The sequence below is a fragment of the Budorcas taxicolor genome, chromosome 19 (assembly GCF_023091745.1).
Source record: "Budorcas taxicolor isolate Tak-1 chromosome 19, Takin1.1, whole genome shotgun sequence".
Classification (NCBI taxonomy): domain Eukaryota; kingdom Metazoa; phylum Chordata; class Mammalia; order Artiodactyla; family Bovidae; genus Budorcas; species Budorcas taxicolor.
Genome location: NC_068928.1, coordinates 30,397,594 through 30,415,629, shown reverse-complemented (window position 1 = coordinate 30,415,629; position 18,036 = coordinate 30,397,594). Strand labels below are relative to the sequence as shown.

Sequence of the window (18,036 nt, the reverse complement as noted above, 5' to 3'; positions counted from 1 at the left end):
TCCTTGGGCCTCTCTTAAATGATCTGAAAGGTGACAGAGACAAAGAAGCAACCTACCTTGTTTGTGGCTTTGTCCTCAGCAAGAAGTAGATGTTAGATAAACACTTGATAAATGCATGTGGGGACTAAGTGAAGATAGGTATTGCATATTTGTTCAGTCACTAAGTCATATCTGACTCTTCGCTACCCCATGGACTGTAGTCCGCCAGGCTCCTCTGTCCCTGTGATTCTCCCAGTAAGAATACTGGCGTGGATTGCCATTTCCTTCTCCAGGGGATCTTCCTGACCTAGGGATTGAACCTGTGTCTCCTGCATTGACCGGGGTATTCTTTACCTCTAAGCCACCAGGGAAGCCCAAATATTGCACTCATACGTCCCTTATCTTCCAGAGCAATGATCAGCAAAACGTGGCTGACTGCGTGTTTTTGTAAATGAAGTTTTAATGAAATGTGGCCACATCCACTTATGTATGTATGTCCGTGGCTCCTTTGGAGTTACAGTGGCAGAGCTAAGCAGTTGCGCAGAAACAATATGCCCTGCAAATCCTAAGATATTTGCTGTCTGATCTTTAACAGAAAAAGTCCGGTGACCCCCTGATCCAGAGTAACATGCATATAGATCACCTGGGGTGCTTGTTAAAATGCAGATTCTGCCTCACAGGTGAGTCTGGGGCTGCTGGCCCACGGACTAGCCGGAAACCAGGGCACTGGATGTGGGGTCATGTAACAATGTCAGGGCTCAGGGATCTGTGGCTTCTTTCTCTCGGGCTTGTCACAATAACTTCTGACCCTGCAACACTCAGAGCCTGGGCCAAACACAGTTGAAGAGCAAATCTCTTTATTAGGAAAGGGCCAGTGTTAGGAAACTCTTCTACCCTAGTTCCTAGGTCCAGACTCCTCCAGTTCAACCTCACTTTAGGCACTTCTCTCGAGTTCCCCAAAGGAGCTCTTCAGAACTGTGAGTACTGTCCATTTCTTATCTTTCTCTATGGCTGTGGTCTTAGCCCTCACCCACCGGTCCCTCCGGGCAGCCTCCAGCCCAACTTAGCTTCCTCGGGGGTTCTGCAGGAAGCTAAACCTGCAGAAGCAAGGCGACTCCGGCCAGAACCCACTTGGATGGCTTCTCCTTAGTCTTCAGCTGGAAAGTCCACACGTAGGTGGGTCCCCGCTGACGGGTCTTGTACACAGGACAGGGGTAGACACTGCGGCAGTCCTGCTTCTCCGCAGGGATGGCCCTGATGAACATCACAGGCAGGGGTGGTGTCAGCTCCTTCAGTTTCCCCTCGGTGATGATCCCAGCCTGAGGACAAGGATTCGAGAGAGCACTTCTCAGGTCAGGCCCTGAGCCTGGACAGGCAGCCTCGCTCCTGTCAGGAGATCCAGGAGAGAAAGACTGGGACGGCCAGGCTGCCCCCGGGCTCATCCCCTTGCAAGGTTCTCTCAACAACCCAAGGTGGCGTGCACTGGTGTGTGCTAAGTCACTTCAGTTGTGTCCAACTCTGTGTGACGCTATGGACGGCAGCCCACCAGGCTCCTCTGTCCATGCGATTCTCCAGGCAAGAATACTGGAGCGCATTGCCACATCCTCCTCCAGGGGATCTTCCCCACCCAGGGATCCGACCCTGTCTCCTATGTCTGCTGCCTTAGCAGGCGGGTTCTTCACCACTGAGCCACAGGGGAAGCCCATGCACCGGAGGGGATGCACAACATATTCCTACTGGTTTTCAGCCTGAATATCTGCTCGAAGCAGAGTCCCCAAAGCGGTCGTATATCATATGTAAATGAATCTCTTTAGGGCTTGAATCTCTGTTTTATCACTCATTTTGAAAGCATGCTGAATGCATCTGTTTGCCAGATGTCATGCTAGGTGCTAGGGACTTCAGGTTAGCAAGACACAGAGCCTCGCGGTATTAGCATACACTATACTTGAAGCTTTACCATGCACACTGAAGACAAGAAGACCTGGCAATAAAGAAAAAAGTTTCACTTTATTTATCCCACTGTTCCCCAAACTTACTTTGACCACAGGACCCTTTTCTTGCAACCTATCCATCTCCCACATCGCTAGTGTCTTCTGAACACACTTGGGGGAGATAATCATCCAGAGAGATTCACAGATCCCTTGCCTCTGTCTAGGTGACCCTGAACCCCTTATGCTGATGACAGAACTTGGTATCTACCTAATATATACACATTTTTTTTTCTTTTTGCCAATGCCCTTGTTTTATGGAGGAGAGGAATTTTGGACATCCTTCCACTTCCCTTTTTGCTCAACACTTTGTGGGATATAGACTTTGAGGTGTTATTTTTGGTTTTATTATTATTCAGAAACAAGGTAATGAAAAAATGGGAGGTAGTCTGTTGGACTGGAAGAGGTCAGTTTTCATTCCAATCCCAAAGAAGGGCAATGCCAAAGAATGTTCTAACTACCACACAGTTATGCTCATTTCACACGCTAGCAAGGTAATGGTTAAAATCCTTTAAGTGAGGCTTCAATATTATGTGAACTGAGAACTTCCAGGTGTACAAGCTAGATTTACAAAAGGCAGAGGAGCCAGAGATCAAATTGCTAACACCCATTGGATCATAGAAAAAGCAAAGGAATTCCAGAAAAACATCCATTTCTGCTTCACTGACTACACTAAAACCTTTGACTGTATGGAGTCACTCAGTTGTATCCAACTCTTTGCGATCCCATGGACTGTAGCCTACCAGGCTCCCCCATCCATGGAGTTTTCCAGGCAATAGTACTGGAGTGGGCTGCCATTTCCTTCTCCAGGGGATCTTCCCAACCCAGGGATAGAACCTGGATCTCCTGCATTGTAGACAGACGCTTTACCATCTGAGCCAACAGGGAAGTCCTTCGGATCACAACAAACTGTGGAAAATTCTTAAAGAGATGGCAATATCAGAAGATCACCTTACTTGCCTTCTGCAAAAACTGTATGCAGGTCAAGAGGCAACAATTAGAACTGGACATGGAACAACAGTCTAGTTCAGAATTGGGAAAGGAGTATGTCAAAGCTCTATATTGTCACCCTCTTATTTAAATTATCCACAGATTATATCATGCAAAATGCGACTGAATGAAGCACAAGCTGGAGTCAAGATTGCTGAGAGAAATATCAATAATAACCTCAGATATGCAGATGACACCTAATGGCAGAAAGCAATGAGGAACTAAAGAGTCTCTTGATGAAGGTGAAAGAAGAGAGTGAAAAAGCTGACTTAAAACTCAACATTCAAAAAACTAAGATCATGGCATCTGGTCCCATCACTTCATGGCAAATAGATGGGGGAATAATGGAAACAGTGATACACTTTATTTTTTTGGACTCCAAAATCATTGCAGATGGTGACTGCAGCCATGAAATTAAAAGATGCTTGTTCCTTGGAAGAAAAGCTATGACAAACCTTGACGGCACATTAAAAAACAGACATTACTTTGCCAACAAAGGTCCATACAGTCAAAGCTATGGTTCCTCCAGTAGTCACATATGGATGTGAGAGTTGGACCATAAAGAAGGCTAAGTGCTGAAGAACTGATGCTTTCAAACTGTGGCTGCAGGGAAATGAGCTGACAGCCTCAAGAAGAGGTTATCCAGGACAGAAGTCTCCAGGGCGCCCCTTTTAGCAATTGAACTTTATGGGAGGGGGCGATGTGTATGTAATCAGCCTACAGGTGATGCCCTTTGCCCCTCCACCCCCAACCCGGGGTCTACCTGGATGTCCCAGCGAGCGCCTTCCATGAAGAGGCCATGTACATAGGCCCCTTCCCGGGGGGGATTCCTGAACTCCTCCCTGTTCTTCTTCGTCACATCACACTGCAGGGCCATCTGGTCCAGAGGCCACTCATTCCGGCGGGCTGTGGACTGCATGATGGCCGTCAGGAAGGACTGGGGGTTGAAGAAGCCCGCCAGCCACACAGTCGAGGGCATGGCAAAGTCGCCTGTCCAGGCCTCCAGCTCCTTGATCCGGTTAAGCAGGTCCATAAACCAGGCTGCCAGGCCTGCCGTGGAGGGGTAGGCTCGTCTGGCCCAGGACTCTGGCACCGTGTCCAGGTACAGGGCGTTCTGTAAGCTCTCCATGTCACTGGTCATGGTCAGCTCTCCCTGAAGACAAACAGCCAGAGGGGAAAAGGTGAGGGGTGGCAGGTCCCTGGGAACAGCTGGCCTTGGGGATGCTGGGGAAGACAGGAGATGACTGCAGAGGTGGGCGACCCAACGCTGGTCCCTGTCTAGCACTTGGTTTGTAGGTTTGTCTCATAGAGGCTAGTCCTTTAAAACTTTCCCTGCTCCAGTGATATCAGAGTCCACACCTATCCACTGACAGTAGTTTAGGTTCCCTCTGGACCTAAAACTACCTGTGGGTTCCACACTGATTCAGTTGCTCACTTGAGTTCGAATCTTTGTGACCCCATGGACTGCAAGCTGCCAGGCTCCTCTGTCCATGGAATTGTCCAGTCAAGAATACTGGAGTGGGTTGCCGTTTCCTTCTCTAGGGGATCTTCCAGACCCAGATCAAACCTGTGTCTCTTGCATCGGCAGGCAGATTCTTTAGCACTTAACCACCAGGGAAGCCCATACTGATTCCACCCGACCCTAAAGTCTGGGCTCCTCTGTTCTCCTCCAGCCTCTGCAGCAGCCTCTGCTGGCCCAGGACCCTGGCACTGTGTCCAGGTACAGGGCGTTCTGTAAGCTCTCCATGTCGCTGGTCACCGTCAGCTCTCCCTGAAGACAAACAGCCAGAGGGCAGGGGGCAATGTGTGTGAAATCAGCCTGCAGGTGCGGCACTTTGCACCCCCCACCCCAGGGTCTACCTGAGTGTCCCACTGAGCATCTTCCATGAAATGCAAGAAGCCAAAGCCAAGAGGATCTATATTCCCCCAAATCAAGAATTTCCTTCAGAAACCAAGCTATTAGAGACATAGCCAACTTTTAGGGACCCTCTTGAAATTGCTGAATGAAATTTGTGATGGAAGATTGGCATTGAAAACCATCTTTAAACTTTGTAACCTTAGTTATGCCAAGGATCTACAGTTTCTTGAAGGTGTCTTCTCTACTTCAGTGGTTTCTGCACAGGAAATAGGGTACCCAACAAGGCCTTCCATGTCTGATATGATGACCATCAGTATTATGAAGCTATTTAAGCATAAGTGGCTTAAAATTGAGGCTTCCCAGGTGACTCAGTGGTAAAGAATCCTCCTGCCCATGTAGGAGATGTGGGTTTGATTCCTGGGTCAGAAAGATCCCCTGCAGGAGGAAATGGCAACCCATCCAGTATTCCTGCCTGGGAAATCCCATGGACAGAGGAGCCCGGTGGCTACAGTCCGTGGGGTCACAAAGAGTTGGACACGACTTAGTGACTGAGCATGCTTGCATGACTTAGAACTATAAAATTAAATCTCAGTTCCTTCGTGGCAGTTCATGTCCTCAGCAGTCACGTGTGCCCTTATTAGCGCAAACATGGAATCTTCATCATCACAGAGTGTTCTATTGGACAGCACTGTTCTAAACAGAAAGGCCTGGTTTTCTGTTTCAGTTAAACTGTACTGTGTATGTTTTTGTCAGGGTTGTGTTAAAAATCCTGTATGTTGCGATTTTAATAAAACCTGTTTATGGACATATAAGAGTACATGCTTGTTAAACTGTACATAAAAAGATACATAGACAAACCAGGATTCATTAAAAAAAAATAAAGTCCAATAGACTTAAAGAAAAAAAGATACAGGATGTATTTACTTTTCCTTTTAAAATAAAAATTTCAAGTTTTCAATGGCCAATACACTGACATAAAGTGCTCTTATAAATAATACACCAAATACATTTGCTTCTCCACCACGGTGTTGTGGGTTCTCTTGAGTCTGGGTGCATCTGTGGAAGTATGTTGTACTTGTGAATGCTGTCGTGAGTCGATGGGAAGGTAAGGTCTCCCACCCTGGGTTCATCCTACAACATAACCTGACAAAACTGGGTCAGCACTACTGGAAAAACTAGGATGAAAATGTCCCAGTCCTCTGGCACGTCTCTGAGGGCTGTGGCAGACAGACTGGTAGAGATGAACTCAGATGGAGCCCTAGACTCTGCCAGCCACTGTCATTTGCTGGTACAGAGAAGTCCTTTGTTGCCTGGTTATCTCCTCTAGCCAATTCAACCCCTTAACTCTGTGACCATGTCTCACACAGAGATGTGCCACCTGCTGAAAACTGAGGTCCTGTAAACCTTCATTTCTCTGATACGTGTTGTAAGAGGAAGTCATGTGCTTAAGAATAAAGTAACTGCAATATTAGGGCAGTGAGACTCTTCTGTAAGACCCTGTAACGGTGGGTCACGTCATCATGTTGTTGTTCAGTCGCTGAGTCACGTCCAATTCTTTGCGACCCCATGGATTGTAGCCTGCCAGGCTCCTTTGTCCATGGGATTTCCCAGGCAAGAATATGGGAGTGGGTTGCCATTTCCTTCTCCAGGGGATCTTCCAGACACAGGGATCAAACCTGCATCTCCTGTGTCTCCTGCATTGGTGGGTGGATTTACCACTGAGCCACCAGTTACCATGGGAAGCCCCCATGTCATTATCCATTTCTCCAAATCCATAGAATGTACAACACCAAGAGTGAATCCTAAGAAAAACCATAGGTGACTCTGAGGGTTGTGATGGAAGTGTGGATTTAGCTGTAACTAACAGACCACTCTGGTGGGGATGCTGATGGTGGGGAGGCTGTGCATGGTGGGGGGGTGGGCATGGGGGGTGGAGTAAATGGGAACACTCTGTACCTTCTGTTCAATTTTGCTGTGAACCTAAAACTGCTCTAAAAAATAAAGTCATAATAAAAAATATGTACACAATACTTAATTTTTAACACTCTTCAGAAATCTAAGGTCGTTTTGACAGCAGGGAAGTACAAAATGTGTAACTTGGCTTTCTTAAAAATATCTCACATCTGCTTGTAAGTTATTCTGACAGCGAGTTCGCATTTACTAATTGAACGTGCAAGTGACGGAGCCTTAAGGAAGGTGTCATCTCTTAGGTTCTGCTCGTTTGAGAGTGAAACAGGAACAATTTAGGAAAAGAAGAAGGCATTCATCTGGTGCTTAGAGTTCTGAACTCAGATCTGCTCACGAGCTCGAGTGGAAGTAGAAACAACCCATTTCCAGAGGAGGGGTCGAGAAGAACCCAGAGAGTCCTACACTAAATTAGTGCAGTGTAACTCAAATCCCTTTCTTAGAAGAAGAGAAATAAACCTACAGACTCTGGGACAGCACTTCCTGAAAGGTGTACAAAGAAAATTAGTCTCCTCAGGCATGGCCAGATTGGTAGAGGCTGGGGTTGGGGGCAGGGGTGGGTGCACACAGGAAGTCTCTGGGGCCAAATGATGGGTAAGGAAGACTTTCGTGAAGATTCCAGCTACCTACATAGAGAAATCTGCTTCCATCTGTTCACCTCAACATCCTCAAACTCCTCCTGCCTGGGTCGTGTGGAACACAGATTGAATGCTTATTTGCTCATAGGTCAAGAGTCAACAGAAAGAAAACGTACAAAGGAAACTAAATCCTTAAAAAGACGCCACACTTTGGGTCCTGTGATTGGCCTGTTCCATGTCTACACTGCAGGGAAACTGGGGAGAACTGAAGACTGGGGGGTACTCTATCACAGGTACAAAGGTTACCTGGATGTGGCCTTAAGCACTTTTTCTTGTCCCTATAGATAAATGTTTTCAGTCTTTCTTTGGTATCAGGAGAAGGGGGCAACAGAGGATGATATGATGGTTGCATGGCATCACTGACTCAATGGACATGAGTCTGAGCAAACCCTGGAGATAGAGAAGGACAGGGAAGCCTGGTGTGCTGCAGTCCATGGGGTCACAAAGAGTTGGACATGACTGAACAACAACAAAAATAAAAACATGATTTTCCCTCTAAGCCTTCATCGCTTTAAGTGAGGAAGCTTGTGGAGAGTGCAGAGTCACAGGTTTCAGTCCAAACTGAAGGCCTCTGGATGGCCAGAAAAGGTCCCTTCTTGGGGGTGGGAAGTGACCGGTGCTCTGGGCTCACAGGCATGTGGCCAGTGTCCACACCACGGCATTAGCAATGCCCACACATGCCCTTCTCCAGGGGCTACAGGCTGCCCCCTGACCTAAAGGTCAGCCTTGGTCCTCCCTTCCTTCCCTACGAAGATGGTCTTTGCAACCAGCTGTCATTCGTATGAGATGCAGGGGGTGATGAGACAGGGAGGGAAGATGGGGAATTATGTGGGTTCCACCCCAGCCAGTCTGGGGACAGCAGCTGATCCATCCATGCACTCTAGCAGGCATGTGGGCCAGGGAAGCTGTCTGCATGGTGGTGACCATCAGTCACTAAATGGCCAGAGCAAGAGCTGAACTATTAAGTCAACATACAATGGACGAAAGTAAAGTGCCAGAGCAGTCCCTTAAGTCGTTGAGCTGGGCTTTAAGTCTGAATATCTTTCACATGTTTAGAAAAACAGAATCTGTCAGTCAGGAGGGGCATTAGCCACTGAAGCATAGTGGGGGGAGGGGGTGCAGGGGGCGAGGGGAGAAATGTTTGATGCCATCAAACATCTGGATAATAAAAAACAGCTCCCCAGTCCCAGACACTGGACTGGCCAGGGCTCCATCTAAGAGAGCATGACCCAAATGAAATGTAGCACAAGTTACATTGTGTTACATAAGTGTAGGTTACATAACTGACAGTTATACCCATTTGAATGGGTAATTTTACATTTAAAATTCACAAAATTGGGACTTCCCTCCTGGTCCAGTGGTTTAGAATCTGCCTGGCAAAGCAGGGGATGCAGTTTCGATCCCCGCTTGGGGAACTAAGATCCCACATGCCTTGGAGCCACTAACCCTGCATGAGGCAACAAAGGTCCTGTGTGCTGCAACTAAGACTGGATGCAGCCAAATAAGTAAAAAATATTTTAAAAATTCAAAATATTACATGTGTGTAACTTTACATTTTATGGTAGCCACTTTAAAAAATTTAAAAGAGGTGAATTCAATTTTCATAATATGTTACTTAATGTGATATATATATGTGTCAAATATTCTAATATACAATCAATATAAAATTATTAATAGGGTATTTCCCCTTTTTTGCCCTATATCTCTGAAATCTGGCATTTAACTGACACTTATAGCACATCTGGGTATGGACATTTCAAGTGCTCACCTGTCATTCGTGGCTACTATCCTGAATGCGTGTGCTTAGTTGCTCAATCATGTCAGATTCTTTGCAACCCCATGGACTGTAGCCTGCCAGACTCCTCTGTCCATGGGGATTCTCCAGGCAAGAATACTGGAGTGGGTTGCCATTCCCATCTCCAGGGGATCTTCCCAGCCCAGGAACCGAACCTGGGTCTCCTGCATTGGCAAGCAGATTCTTTACCATCTGAGCCACCAGAGAAGCTCACTATCCTGGACAGTGCATAAGAATTTAGCTTCTCCTGTGGTTTTCTTACACCTGCAGAGATTTTCTGGGCAAGTTGCCATCAATAGATTCTTTGAAAGTTATAACCTAGTTGATTGTAGAGGAATAAAGTGATAGTTGACTGTTTCGTACATCAGGCTTTTGTGCGTTTGGTTAATATGAGTCAGTACCTTTGGCCAGTCAGCTCTGGTATAGTCACAGGACCTGGCTCTTCACTGTGAAAGGCTGAGAGCCAGATGTCGACTCTTTCCTGAATTCCTCTCTGTGGGAACATGGCTGTGGATGGCAGACCTCTGCATGCTGTGTGCTGTGGGGTTCCCACAGTTCTCAGGGGGTTGAGTGCTATGCCTCTCAGTTCAGCTAGTACCTTTTGGGTAGCAAAGGAGTTGCTCTTTTCTTCCTTTTGAAGTTTATCATAATTACTCATCTGAGTGGACTCTCTGCTCCAGCCAAAGCAAGTTAACTCTTAGCACAGGCTTAGGGCTACTCAGCAGATTCTTATTATCATCAGCTGTCATAATTCTACCCTTCCTCCAAAGCCCCCTGGATGCCACTTCCCTTCCCCCACACTTGTCTCTTTCCTTTTCCTCCCACCTCACTGCAATCAGTCATGCCTGGTACTGTGATCATTTTCTGTGTTTCTTTTCCCGCCAGACTGTCCATCTGGAGAGGAAGGTTCCCATCAGTCTCCACTGCCTCCTCCAGGCTGAAGTGAGAGCCAAGGCTGCCTGTCCACCAGCCTTCTCAAGCTAGACTGGAAGAAAAGAGCAACTCCCTCCCCACCCCCTTCATCCTCACCCAGGCACACGCTGAAATTCATGACACCAAACCCCAGCAAAAGCTCTTGGAAGAAAAATGAGAGAGTGAATTAGAAGCTGGATGGGTAAACAGACTGCACCAAACTGCATGGATTCAATAAACTAAGATTGCAACAAACCAACTCAAGATAGTTACTAATATCAACCTGCGAATCTCAGGAACCGAGGCACATAAAATGACAGCCAAAGTTCTTATTTACATTTGAGCTTGTTCTGTGAAATTCTGTATTTCCTTTGATACAGGATGCAAGCTGGTGTGTAACTGTAAAACATTATGGAGCAACATCAATCTTCAGCATCTCTTCCCATCCCTCTTTTCTCTTTATTTCCGTCTGTCCACATTGGGGCAGAAGGCAAATTAACAGATTAAAAAAAAAAAAACAACTCACTCAGGTTTCTCAGCCTACTTCACAGTTTCTATGTGACTACATGTGAAGACACTCATGGCTGCGTGTCCTCTGCATGCCTGACAGTGGTCATATAACGGTGGTCATATAACCCGCCAGGCTCCTCTGTACATGGGGATTCTCCAGGCAATTATACTGGAGTGGGTTGCCATGCTCTCCTCCAGGTAGGATGCGAGGGCAGCAGCGTATCACAGCCCTGGATGTTCAGGGCTGGATTGAGCTTCCACCTCCAGCTATGAAACTGGGTTCATCCTTTCCCTCTGCCTGGAGATACAACTCTTTTAATAAGTGTGCCATTGTAAACTGACAGTAGCTGCCTTCCTCAGCTCCTAAATGGCAGCAGGCCCTCCCACTTGCCTGTTGTCCAACTGAATGGTTTGAACAGGGCTTTTCCATTAGGCTTTGTGCTGGGCACTTGATGGAATTTTCTAATGGTGAATGAAGTAGATGTGCTTAATAACTGGTGGTATAAATAACGGATTCTCTCATTGCTCAGAGCTTGTATAGCATCTTGGACGTTTCACATAACCATGAGGTTGCAAAAGATTAAAATTCTTTCCTTTCCTCTGATCATTGTTGTTGTTCAGTTGCTAAGTCACGTCTGGCTCCTTGTGGCCCTGTGGACTGCAGCAAGCCAAGTTTCCCTGTCCTTCACTCTCTCCCAGAGTTTGCTCAAACTCATGTCCACTGAGTCGGCAATGCCATTCAACCATCTACTCCTGTTGCCCCCTTCTCCTCCTGCCCTCAATTTTCCCCAGTATCAGGGTCTTTTCCTATGAGTCGGCTCTTCACATCAGGTGGCCAAAGTATTGGAGCTTCAGCTTCAGCATCAGTCCTTCCAACGAAGGACTTCCCCTGATGTGGCAGTAATAATACAGTAAGTCCCCTACATATGAACCTTCAAGTTGTGAACTTTCAAAGATGCCAGTGTCAGGCATCTATCCACGTCAGGCATGAGTGACATTACAGCTTGCCCTCCATCGCCTATTGCTGACAACCCTTCAGCTCTACCATCTCCTTCCTTCTCTCCTTCCTCCAGTAACTTTTCCTGCCTGTTCACTTGATACCAGCCCTCTGTGCCAGCTGTTGGGCTGGACAACTATACTTTTCAAGGTACTGTGAGGTAAGATTAAAGATGTTCTATTTTTTGCGTTTGCTTTTATGTATTATTGGTGTGAAAAGTATTATAAACCTATTACAGTACAGGGCTATATAGCCGTTTGTGTTAGTTGGGTACCTAGGCTAACTTTGTTGGGTTTATGAGCCAAGTGGACTTATAAATGCGCTCTTGGAATGGAACTTATTTGTATGTACCTACACTTCTGGGTGCTTGCCACAGGTAGGCACTGTTCTACAACATTCTATGTTGTTATTATTTAGTCACTTAGTTGTGTCTGACTCTTTGCAACCAACTCCATGGACGATAGCCCGCCAGGCTCCTCTGTACCTAGGAATTCTCCAGGCAATTATACTGGAGTGGGTTGCCATGCTCTCCTCCAGGTAGGATCTGCCTACCCAGGGATGGAATCGCATCTCCTGCAAGGGCAGGGAGATTCCTTATCACTGAGCCACCGGGAAACCCATGCAAATAGATTTATTGAATCCTTCCCAAAGCCCCCTGAGGCAGGACCACTCGTCCTGTTTTACCGGTAAAGGAACTGGGACGGGGCGGGGCTTAAGTCGCTCTGAGGTCACACACTAAGGACGCGGGAGAGTGGGGAGGTGGTCCGGGATGTCTAGACCTGTGTTTCAATGCAGCAGCACACACACTTCTCCCTCCTGGGAAAGCAATGCCACCCACGTCAGCAGAAGACACTGGGTGTCGACTCCTCTTCTGCCCGGAGCTCAGAGCGCGTGGGCTCTGGGCAGCTTGCCTGTCACGGCTCAGTCCACCTGCCCAGTTTCCGGCTCCGGAGCCTGTCTCAACAACCCCTGCGGCCCGGGCACACTCCGTTTCTAGGAGGGGCACCTTCCTGGGTGGTGAGGCTGCTGTGACTGCTGCGCTCCAGCTCCCTGGAGCCCCGTCCCCAGCCTGGTCTCACCCACCTTTAGTCCAAGGTCCAGCTCCCGCAAGGAGCACTGCATCAGTCTGGTGAGCACGTTCATCCGCTCGCACTCCTGGAGCGTCACGGCCATGTAGGGGGTGCGCTCCTCCGCCCTGGCCATCAGCTCTGGGAGGTTAAACTCATCTGTCACCCGCTCCAGTATTTCCTCCAGGACCGCCTTGACCTGCCCCAGAACGGGAAACATGTGGTTAGGATGAGGCTCCAGCTTCTCCCTTGAAGGAGGACGTGGCAACCCACTCCAGGGTTCTTGCCTGGAGAATCCCATGGACAGAGGAGCCTGGTGGGCTACAAGTCCATGGGGTCGCCAAAGAGTCAGACATGATGGAGCGACTCACACACACACTGGGAGGCTGAGTCTGCCATTTTGAAGTAGGCCTAGGAGCTCTGTCAGCAGACAAAAAAAATGAGAAAGTACAGGTTTAATAGAACGTATGGCTGGCAGGGGCAGGGAGGAGGGCGCTGGGGGGTAGAGAGAAGGGGTGAGGGAGCCAGTGCCAGCCCAGAGTCGGGCGAGCTGGTGGCTGTGTGTGCTGAACGCCGTTCTGGCTCCTTCATCTCATTGCCCTCTTCTTGTAAATAGGGCCGCGTCTCCTTCTGTGAAATTACCTTTTCCCCATGCCCAGCCCTCCCATGACTCAAGTGGGCCAATCAGATGATGTTTTCCAGAAGTGTGAGAATTGAACCTCAAGCCAGGATTCAGGTGCAGAAAGCGGAGGGAAGCACTCTGAAAGGATGGCCCACCCTTCTTCCCCGAGGGACCCGGCGTCACTGTGGTTTCTGTTCTTTCTTGGGTGGATTCCTTCGATATGAGCTATTTCTTGTCTGTTTCAGCCAAATTAGTCTCTGTTCTTCACAAACAGAGAACCCTGACTGAGCTAACCCACTGCCGTTGTGTATTACCCGTGTGAATTTAAGCAAGTCATTCAGACCTCCATTTTCTCGTCTATAAAAATTTCCACAGTGTCTTTCTCCCCCACCAACTCCCAGAGCTGGTGAAGAGATCAAAACCAAGAGGTCTGATGAATGTGGCAGCATCTGAAAGCTAGAAAGAACTCTATATATCTACATGATTATTAATATCCACTTTGCCTTGTTTTGTTAACACAACACATTCTCTAGCAAAAGAGCTGATGTTAGAAAAAGGAAAGGTAAAGACTCATTGCCGTCTCACAGATGGGTCTCTGGTGCTGTCACGGCGAAAACTGGGATGGAATTTTAATGGTACCTGGAAGCTGCTGCTGGACCAGAAGACAGATGGCTAAAACTACATCACACCTCTGTCTGCGGAGCTGAATTGGAAGAAACAGCCCTGTATCAGTGAGCTGGCATTTGGACATTATTCACAAAGAAAGGGAAAGACAGTCTGTAGTTAACTGTTTCAAAACACGGTGAAGGTGGGGACACAGAGTTCTCTCTATCACTGATCAGGTGGTAGAGGATTTGGAGAGCCAGCCTGAGGAGGGAGCGGATCCACAGACACAAAGAGGACCCTTCAGACGGGAGCAGAGGGTGCCCAGGGGTGTGGTCTACCTCATTTCTGCAAGCAAACGCCTCTGATCATAAATGCTTATCGTGAAAATCTAAATGCTACGTATTTAAATATTTAATCTGACATTAAAAGCAAAATTTCCCTCAAAGGGGGAAAGAAAACCCACTGTGAATTATCTGTTTATAATTTCTGCAGATGTTCTTCAATGCATATAACTCTATCTATCCATCACCCTCATCCATCCGTCCGTCCGTCCGTCCACCCATCCATCACCCACCATCTACCCGCCCATCCACCCGCCCGTCTCCATATTTGCATGTCTGTCACACCTTCCTTCCTGCCTCACTTCTTTCCTCTATCCCTTCCTCTCCCTCCCTCTCCACTTCTTTCTCTGTCAATCACTGGTGGAATCATAATACACATAGCTTTCTCAGCCTGTTGTTTTTGTTTCCTTTGGCTGCTCTTCATGGCCTACAGGCTGTTAGTTTCTCGACTAGGGAATCAATCCCAGCCCCCCTGCAGTGGAAGATCAGAGTTTTAACCCCTGGACACCTGGGAATTCCCTCAGCTTGCTTTTTTCACCTATGAATAGATCTTGAACACGTTCCCTTGTTAGTACATGTGGATTTCCCTTGTGTGTTTTTTTTTAATAGTATATATTATTTCACTGTTTTGGCATGTGCCAAAATAATTTATTGAGTCATTTCTCCACTGATGGATATTTGGTTTGCTTATCATTTCTACTATGATAAACAACTCTGCAATAAAGATATCTGTCATAAAATCTGTGCCCTTTTGAGTGTTTCCGCTCGTTGAAATCCAAGGGATAGAATTATGAGAAACACATATGAACTTTTAAAACTTGAGTGGCTGTTGTCAAATTGTTTTGTAACGTAAACCTGTATAACAGACACGAGTGTGCCTGCTTTCTTCTGCTGTCGCCGCTGGATATCCTCAAATTTCACTTAACTTCATTTAGTTACAAGTGATGTTGAGAATATTTTATTATTTTTATTGGCCATTTGTATTATCACATGAATTTCTTTTGTGTCCTTTTCCCCCTTTCTGTCTTCTCTCTCCTTCTTTTCCTTTCATAGATTAGAACTCTGTGTATTAGTAAAAATCTGCATACTTCCTGATAGCTGTGTTCCAAATGGGTTCTTCTAGTTTGGCAAGTGATCATAGTTCATTCATCTCTCTGTCTCACACACACACACACACACACAGACACACACACACACACACACACACACACTGTTTCTTGAAGTGTTTAGAAGAAGGGGATAAGGAAATGACAAGAACTAGAAACTTTTTTGAACGCTGCCTGAAGAACCCGAAGCCTATTACTTATATAGTCCTGGTCTTTTCATTTTTAAAAAAGCTAGGAACTTTTTAAAATTAATTAATTAACTTTATTTATTTATATTTTGGCTGCGCTGTGTCTGTGTTCCTGCATTCAGGCTTTCCCCAGTTGCGGTGAGTGGAGGCTACTCTTTATTGTGGTGCAGCTAGGAACACTTTTGATACTAGGTGGTTTGAGTTCTGGGCCACATAAGCTTTCTTATCTTCCTTTGCTTCTCGAGTTACATCCTATGCATCAAAAGGTCAAACAGGCTGAGTTGCAGGATTTTGAAAAGCTTTCTCCAAGTAGGTTCACCAGCATCACCATTGCAAGGCTGCACATTCCTGGGCGTCACCCTAGACCTGAGAATCTTTCCAAATCTCCCCAGCTCATTCTGAGGCATATTAACATTTGAGTCATTTTAACGACATCACTCGATACCTTTAAACAAATATCCAGCTCCTTTACTATCAGTCAGTTTGTTTTCCTGAAATCAGTCTTTGGAGCCAAAATGTTTGATAGCTCTGGGTTTCTTAATCCATAATCTTCCAAGTACCAGAGAATCTCTAACTAAGGGAAACCAGGCAGGACTGCAGAGGGGAGGTGGGGTGAAGGAGAGGCGACCTTTGGAAGCTGAGCTGCCTCGTCCTGAGAAGCATCACAGGTGAGGTTCACTTTGAGCTCCTTCCTTTTCTGCCCTCTGCTCAGCTCTCATCAGGAACAGAGCTCCCAGGTTGCCTCTGGTCACCCTAAACCCACGCCACAGCCTCCTCTGCTCTTCTGCCCAAGAATTCTCCTCCATCTTCCTTTAGTTTCGGGAAGTGCTATGCTTAATAGCACTTACTTGTATGTTAGGAGGCTCTGGGACTGTCATTCATACAAAGAGACCACATTTTCATATGAAACATGAGTGAGTTCACCAGCATCTAGTTGGCAGAATGAGGGCGGGGTGTTTAAGAACAGCTCCCTACCCATCATTACTTAGTTTGCCAAGGAACCATGAGGTCCTTTTCAAGGTCCCCAAACCACAGCTGTTCAGCCCTGCCTTTTCTTCACTTGGGTTGACAAACGGGAATAAAATCTGCCTTAGGGTTAGTGGTTCAGTTGGTACAGAATGTGCCTGCAATGCAGGAGACCCAGGTTTGATCCCTGGGTCAGGAAGATCCCCTGGAGAAGGAAATGGCAACCCACTCCAGTATTCTTGCCTGGACAATCCCCTGGACAGAGGAGCCTGGCAGGCTATAGTCCATGGGGTCGCAAAGAGTTGGACCACTTTCACTTTTTTGGGTGGATGAGCGGAGCACCGACACACCGAACGTGGGTACCTCCTATTAGGTAACTTGAGGGCCCGCCGGGTCACCTGACGGGGTGGGGCCCTCGGAAAGGAATGCTGGACCATTCATGGAAGCGGGAGATGCGCGCCCTGCGGTCTGCACTGTGCACCCATCGAGGCCCCCGGGAGCAGCGCCGCCCTGGGCAGTACTAGGCCCCCAGAATATCTTGGGCAAGCCCTCCATGTACCTTTTCTTCTCTCGCAGCCCCTGCTCCTTCTCCAGCCTGGCTGTCCCGGGGCTGCAGCTCCAGCACCGTGCGAAAGAGCTTCTCCGAAGTCTGGGTCAGGACGCCAATCTCAGCGTTCGGGTGGAGGCCGTAGAGGTAGGGCGACTCTGGGGGCAGCTGGGCATCGATGTACTGAAAGTCAAGGGCAAGCTCACTTGAAAACCAGCCAGACGTATCTCCCCTCTCTCACCTGACCTGTCCTCTGCAGAGCAGTCAGTGGGTCAGAGCGGGGCCCATCTAGAGCGAAGTGGTACCTGCTAGGTGGCTCAGTGGTTGGTGAAGAATCTGCCTGCAATCCAGGAGACTCGGGTGTGATCCCTGGGTTGGGATCAAAGGACATGGCAACCCACTCCAGTATTCTTGCCTGGGAAATCCCATGGACAGAGGAGCCTGGTGGGCTATGGTCCATGGGGTCGCAAGAGTCAGACGTGACTGAGCACGCAACAGCAACAGAGTAGAGTCTAAGTGACAGATGGCTCATTACTTAAAGCCAAATCCGCGTGTTTATTTTCGCGTTTCTTTCAGCACCCAGTACATGCTCCTGGACTCTTGGTAGGTGCCCTATAACCCTCTGTTAGCTGACAGATTACAGAGAGAGAAGCCTGCAAACCACCATATCCTCCAACACCTTCTCCAGCCTCTGGTCAGGTTGTTCCATCGACCGACAGTAGGGGATGCTCTTGCACAACTTTCTTGGCTAAAGCTTGTTTATTTAAAAAATTCCCTTTCTTTACTTTCAAGAGTCTTATTGTTTTTAATTTCTTCTCATAGACTTAGTTTTCTGGACTGAGTGACTTTTATGACTTATATTCTTAAACTTTAGAAATTAAAAATTTGTGTAAAGCTTGTAGTTATTGTTCCTATGATGAATGTTTCCCTTAAATTTGTTATTCAAGAGTTCTTTTGGGAA

The 18,036-nt window shown here is 47.3% G+C and overlaps 1 protein-coding gene across 1 annotated transcript in view; it reads right to left on the bottom strand.

Moving 5' to 3' along the window:
* Nucleotides 1-1,070: 1,070 nt before the first annotated feature.
* Nucleotides 1,071-18,036, bottom strand: part of DNAH9 (dynein axonemal heavy chain 9) — a 286,201-nt gene continuing 269,235 nt past the window's right edge. The window contains exons 66-69 of the mRNA XM_052657972.1: nt 17,088-17,258; nt 12,716-12,898; nt 3,721-4,110; nt 1,071-1,298 (exon numbers count right to left, since the gene is read on the bottom strand). Coding sequence (XP_052513932.1) covers nt 1,071-1,298; nt 3,721-4,110; nt 12,716-12,898; nt 17,088-17,258 — 972 coding nt within the window. The remainder of the gene's footprint in view (nt 1,299-3,720; nt 4,111-12,715; nt 12,899-17,087; nt 17,259-18,036) is intronic.